At 48.7% G+C, this 7177-nt stretch overlaps 1 protein-coding gene across 1 annotated transcript; it reads right to left on the minus strand.

The window, feature by feature from the left end:
• Positions 1 to 3: 3 nt before the first annotated feature.
• Positions 4 to 6746, minus strand: LOC108381046 (low-density lipoprotein receptor-related protein 2-like; the record flags this gene model as incomplete). Its single annotated transcript, XM_017637458.1, has 4 exons — positions 4 to 2984; positions 3079 to 5364; positions 5451 to 5705; positions 6471 to 6746. Coding segments are annotated over 4 exons (5798 nt in total), but the record flags the coding sequence as incomplete, so codon positions are not given.
• Between the last annotated feature and the right edge of the window lie 431 nt (positions 6747 to 7177).

A 7177-nucleotide genomic window follows, 5' to 3' on the forward strand; every position in this document is an offset into this window, starting at 1 on the left:
CTCCTTGCGGTAGCCGACACCACAGGCGCAGGTGCGTGAGGAAACATCATCGGGTATGCAGAGATGCTCGCAACCGCCGTTATTCATTTGACATGGATGCTGCATCATAGGGCGCTTCTTGAAGATGATCATACTCTTAAGATCGGGTTCATTGTCGATTATAACCTTTGGATTATCGCCGCGTGGCAAATCGATGCGTACAATCTTCTCATAGACTGGATCAAGGTAGTATAATCTGGAATCTAGGATGCCCAAGCTTCTGGGTCGCGAAATGGCGTTCTCTTCCGAGAGCAGCATACGGTGATCCTCGCCATGGTAGTCCATAACACAAATGCTTGCCGGATATTGCGTGCTATAGTACACCAATTTCTTCTCGATGTCCAATGCAATACTCACGGGATGATCGATTTCCGATTTCAGTACCATCGGCTTGTTGCCATTCATATTCACGCGTCCAATCTTCACGGGCACACCAAAACCACCTTCATCGATCCAAAATAGTTTACCGTCGTTGGGATCCAGTACGATTTGCTTTGGCTTCGAAACAGACGTTTGATTACCATCGTTTGCGAGTATGATGGTACGATACTTGATTTTACCATCCACACGAACCGCTTCAATATTGCTGGCAATGCGGTTGCCCATGTAGAGATTACGGCCCAACCAGTCAAAGGCGATGGTGTAAGGAGATCCAACAACGCCCGTGTCAGCGCCGAGGAAAAGCGTTTTGTTGCCGCCGCCGTATGGCGTAGAGTATATCGTACAATTCTCATCGTCGTCCTCACGTCCTTGTACCCAGTAAAGGGTTTCACCTTTGCGATCGAAGTCCAAGCCAGTGCTACTCTCAATACCAATAACTGGCGCAAGCGAACCAGCGCGTGCGTCCCCACCGTTCAATGGTATGTCGACAATTTGCGTGCCCTTCACCACAACCAAGAAGGGGTTCTCCTCTTCCACACAACGCCCTTCGCTCATAAGACGGTAACCCGGTCTACATTTGCATGAATAGTTCTCTTTGGCACTGGGACTCAGCAAACAAAGATGATGACAGTTTGATTTCTCGCACGGATTTGGGTACGATGGTTGCAATGAGGGATGGTGTACGTGTATGGAGAGCGGCTGGCTGATCAGATGCGAAACCACTGTCTGATTCTTTCCACGGAATTTGTTAGCCGACAGCACACGGTTCAGCTGACGATCTGTCCAGTAAAGTGTGTCCTCGAACAGTGAAAGCGAATGCGGGTGCAGTAGGTAGTGACTGTTGGACAAAACTTGTTGGCGTCCAGTGCCGTTGTAATAGCAGAAATCAATGAAGTCCAGTTTGGAGTCAGCGAAGTAGACACGCTTCGTAGCAATGTCCAATGTGAGACCGTTGGGCCAGTAAATTTTCGTGTTGATGATCGTTTCGCGCATTGTACCATCCATGCCGATGCGTTCGATGCGTGGATTCTCACCCCAATCGGTCCAGAAGATGAAGCGAGCATCGGGGCTAGGGTCGAGGCACATGCCACGTGGTTGTGTGATATTTTCACGCACCAGCACAAGACGATTTGAGCCATTCTCCGCAGATACTTCAATCGTATTCAATTTGCTGTCCAACCAATAGAGGTTCTTTGCAACCCAATCGTAGGCCAGACCTTCAACCAAGTCCAAACCGGTATTTATTATTTCTTGTGGTTCCTGACCACGATCTAAACGTGAAATCTTCTTCAGTTTCATGTCGCTCCAGAAAATCGTACCTGTGTGCATATTTGAAGCTGTCGCCACCACATTTTCTACAATTATTGGCACGCGTTCCAAGCCTTGTTCTTTTAAATCAGCAACGAGTATGGAATGGCGGTTGGAAATAATTAGGAAAGCTGCAGAGTGATTAACTGCCTTGCAGAAGTGCTTGTTCCGTTCTAGTAGATAGCCATCTGTGCATGAGCAGAAGTAGGAACCCTTTGTGTTGGTACATTGCTGCGAACAGAGTCCAGGTGGATCGCATTCGTTCATGTCGACGCACGTGTAGCCATCTTCGCCAATGTCTGAGCCTGGCGGGCAAACGCAGGTGGCGCCCAAGGGGGTCTTTTGACAACCGTTCGAACAAAGTCCACCCTGGTGTGTACACTCTGCTAAATCGCAACCTTCGCCCTCATCGGCGCCATTCGGACAATCCGGCGTACCATCACATACCGAAGTCATATTCACACAGCGTTCACTAACACCCGGACACTTCCATTGACCGTAAGGGCACTTAAATGCTGGTGGCACACACGCATGCAAAGAACTTTCATCAGAACCATCACCGCAATCATCTTTGCCATCGCAAATGTATGCCTTGAAAACACAGTTGGAGTTGTTACATTTAAAGAAGTTCTGCGCGCAGGTGATCTGGCCACAATCCTCTTCGTCGGACTGATCGGAACAGTCGTTGGAGCCATCGCAATGCCAAGCAATGGGTATGCAGAAACCAGAAGACTTACAGCGGAAGTGTTTTTCCAAATTGCACTGATTCGGTCCCATCGATGGACAGTCCAGTTCGTCACTGCCATCGTTACAGTCTGGTATACCGTCACATTTATAGGACTCCTCGACACATTGCCGCAGATCGGCGCACTTGAATTGGTTCGCCAAACATGTAATCGGCGGACAGTCTTTCTCATCCTGTTTGTCGAAGCAATCGTCATCGCCATCGCAAACCCAGCTCTGTGGAATGCAGTGGCCAGTGCGCGGGCAGGTAAACTGGAAGTAGGCGCAAGTCTTCTCTGCACAGAAATCACCCTCATCAGAGCCATCGCCGCAATCGTTTTCGCTGTCACACTTCCACATATTCGGTATGCAGCGGCCATTGTCGCAGGCGAATTGAGCGGTGCCGCAAGTGACATTGCCGCACTCGAATTCGTCTGAGTTGTCACCGCAGTCATTCTCCTGATCGCAGCGGAAGTTGAGTGGTATGCAACGGCCGGACTTGCATTGAAATTCGTTGGAGCCGCAAGTTGGTTCTGTTACAAAGACAAAGTGTAAAAAAATTACCATTAAATATATTTTATAATTTTTTTTGGGATTTCCAAGTATGTATGTATATCTGATACTTACTTGTGCAATTCTGCTCCTCATCACTGTTGTCCAGGCAGTCGTCATCGCCATCGCATACCCACGATTTTGGTATGCACCGCTGATTATTGCAGGTGAAGTCCCACGAGTTCGGACATGGCTGCACTGGTGGCTCAGCATTGGGATCAGCCATACATGAACGTTGGTCCTCGGCTAGCCGCTCGCCATAGGGGCAAGAGCAGCGTGTTTGCAGTGCTAGCTCTACCGAATCATTTCTAGGTATAGCGAAACAAATTTTCTCACAACCGCCATTGTTTAAATGACAGGGGTGAATGTCGGCGATGGTTTGCACCTCGTGACTGTATACTTTTACGCCATAAAGCCGATTCGTTTGCGGTTCACGTACCATCATTTCCTCTTGTTCGCCGGTGAGCTTGTGCAGACGTATAATGGCATCCAACCGCCAGTCAGTAATGTACATCCATTCGTTGTGTATCACAATAGAAAATGGGTGACGTACCAAACGTGAGTTGACCGTTTTGATGTCAGTACCATCGAGATTAGAGTGCTGCACGTGATCTAATAGCGCATCACACCAGTAAACGCGATCTTCCTTGAAATCGATTGACAGACCATTGGGCCAGCCAAGTGTTACGTTCTTGAAGACAAGCAAGTTTGTGCCATCCGTATTCGCGCGCGTTATGTTCGCAGGGCGGTCCCACTCTGAGAAGAAGATATAGCCGCGATTGGGATGCACAACAATGGCGCGCGGACGCTTGAGATCCTTCAAGAGTGTACGCCGATAAGTAACATTTCGCGTGGATAGCACATTCAACGTGCCTTTACGTGAATCAATGTAGTACAAATTCTTCGCAGCCCAGTCAACAGCCAGCCCTTCGACACCTTCGTTCTGTGAGGCAAGCACAATCTCACGTCCCGTGCCATTGCGGTGCACGCGATAGATCACATCCTGCAGCACGTCCGAGTAGTAGATAAACTCATCGCGCGAATCAAAATCAAGACCAACAAAGCGCGCACGTCTCGAGACCACCGGGAGTATGGCATCGCCGAAGCCCTCAATAACTGGTTCAAGTACTTTTCCTTTTATAAAGCGTTGCTGTGAGTACATAAGAAACTCGCGCACAATTTTACAGTTCTTCAAATCAGTCTGCAGCTGATAGCCCGTATGACAGGCACAACGGTAACCCAAGCCAGTGGGCGCACCCTTGACGGCGGTCACGATGCACATGTGGTTGCATCCACCATTATTGTTGCCGCATGGATTTGAAACGCGCGGTTGGCTCAGCGCATGTACAGCGACAATGCCTTTCGGTTCGCGTATATCCTTCGCCTTGTAGGTTACTTGTATCGAAGTAGGACCGGCGTACTTGTCCACCGACATGATACCTTGCTTTGTGGCGTCTGTCCAGAAGATACGATTTTCAAACAGAGCCAGTCGTGACGGGCTTGGCACTTGTTGGCCACGCAACACCATTATGCGGTGATTACCCTCATAGTTGACAGTCTCAATATAGTCCAGCAACGAGTCGCACCAGTAAACGCGTTTCGCGATGATATCTACCGTAACGCCAGATGCTTTATACGCGGCTTCGGAGACAATTGAACGCGCATGCGTACCATCCATATGCGCGCGCAGCACCTGACCACCGTCGGCGACAAACATCAGACCCGATGTGGGATCTAGCGCCAAATCAGCGGGACTGGTGAGGTTTGAGCCCAACACTACCGCATGCCAATGACCGCTCAATTCGAAAACGTCAATTTTCTGTCCAATCAAGTCAGCCACATAGATCTTGTCGCCCACCCAATCGACGGCCAGCGCGACGGGTGCCCAAGTACCGGGCAGCGTAAGATCTAAGGGGGAGATAGCACCGTTAAATACATCCAATGGTATGGATTGCACCTTGCGTGTCTTAATATCGGACCAATACAGTGTGTTACGTTGATAGTGATAAGCCACACCTGAAGCAGCAGTGGCATTAGCCAGAACACGTGGATCGCTACCATGTGCAGACATGCGCACAACAGCGCGATCATGCGCAAATATTAGCTGTAGATTGTTGGCATCAGGCGCAATACATTTCGAATTATTGATTAAACTGTAACCCTGCGCGCACTGGCAAGTATACGAACCATCGGTGTTGGTGCACAGCTGATCGCAGTGACCCCATTCGGCGCACTCATCCAGATCCATGCAGGTGCGGTTGTCAGCAGCGATGGCCTGCCCACTCGGACAATAGCAAGCGCCACCAGTAAGCGATGGGCCACAGCGATATTCACAGCTGAGCGCGGGACAAGAACCGGTAGCTGCGAGAGAAGAAAAAACATAAAACTTAGAAACAACGACAAAATGTTGGAAGCAGGCGCGCTAAGAGCAATTTTGGCACACTTACAACAGGCGGTCTCCTCGTCGCTGCCATCCTCACAATCACGTTTACCGTCGCAAAGTTGAGATTTCAGTATGCACTTTGGTGTGCCATTCGGGCCGCCGCGCGGACAAAGGAACTTGTTATCAGGACATGCGATTGCCGTGCAATTGGCCTCATCACTTTCATCCGCACAATCGTGATATCCATCACAATAGAAGTTGGATGGAATGCACAAGGCATTCGTGCAACGAAATTGGCCATGATGGCAGGGTGGAAAATCTGTAAGAGAATTGCAAATCGAGGATGAATGCAAAAGAATGATGATAATGCTTGAATGCGAAAGAGTTGAACGAGTTGAATTTTGTTTTGATTGAATGCATCTCAGAAGGAGTAGATGAATTGAAAGGGAAAGATGTGCATGGAAAATAGTAGGAAAAGTGGTTGCGGGGAAGGATGGTACAGACAGTGTTGGATTGCTTGTAGCTGGGGAGTGCGTGTGTGAGAGAGGAGACAGTATGTGAAAATTTTTTGGGTAGATGCATGAAACTCAAAGTAAACAAAAAATTGATGATATGTAGTTGCTAAAACACAACGTGTAGCCGACAAGCTGTTCGAGGCTTAAACATATGGAACGCTTCAAACGTAACGGATGTGTAGGATCAACTTTTTACAGCACATAGCATGGAGAAGTTTTAAACGTTAGTCAATCCGCACTCATGCGATGCAAAATGAATGGATGCCATCGGCAGTTGCACATTTTGAGTGAGTGATGTCCATTCGGCGCCAATAAGAACCTAAGCATGTTTGGCATCCTTTTCTTGAAATAAAATTCAATGAGCCGCCACCTCTTTTGTTTCTCCCTACTCACTTATCTACTAGCCCGTTGAGTAAACGCTTGAAACGCTCCATATGCTTCACATATGTACATACTCGTTCATGCCCCACTTTAGGCACATTGCATGATTTGAAGTGTAAACTGTGCTGGGAATGCCAACAATGATGGTGATGGTGATGTTGATGTTGATTTCACGATTGAATACTTACTGCAGCCCTGTTCATCAGATTTGTCACCGCAATCGTCTTTGTGATTACACTTGAGCGAAGCGTCGATACACTTCTGCCCATTGGCACAACGAAACTGATCCAAACGACATGAGATGCCTGTGCAGCCCTCCTCGTCGCGTCCATTGCGACAGTCCAGATAGCCATCGCAACGTTTCTCCTTCGGCACGCACGGACCGGACAAGCGACTACCGTCCGAGGGCGCCAAACCACCAGGCGCATTGCAGAATACATCGCTCGACTGACATTTTCTATAAGCTGTTCAGTGGAGGGAGCCCCAAGAACAATCGAGTGTGGGAGTGGATGGCGATGGCGAGATGTTTCGTGATGGTAAAGATGAACGACGTCGATGTTGGTTGCATGGCAATGGCGTCGGCGTAGGAAAATTTATGTTGACAGCCAGCAGAGACCGATGCACACGCAAGCAGACAGCGGAAGTGCAAAGCATTTCGCAGAGAAATTGGAAACGGAGATATATTGACGGCAATTGAATTGGTGTGTGATGATGCGGGTGTGGTGTGCGTGAATTCGACCAGCATCAATAGGGTAATGTAGTTGTCAATACCGTTGGCAGCACCCACACATACACAAATACAACATAGGTTGAGCGATGGACGATGATGGCCATAAAGAACAGGCAGATTGCGTAGGCAACAAAACGGAAAATTGCAGCATCATCAAAGGCGGCA

The sequence above is a fragment of the Rhagoletis zephyria genome, unplaced genomic scaffold, assembly GCF_001687245.7.
Source record: "Rhagoletis zephyria isolate East Lansing unplaced genomic scaffold, Rhagoletis_zephyria_1.1 Rzeph_scaffold_21212, whole genome shotgun sequence".
In the NCBI taxonomy this organism is placed as follows: Eukaryota; Metazoa; Arthropoda; class Insecta; order Diptera; family Tephritidae; genus Rhagoletis; species Rhagoletis zephyria.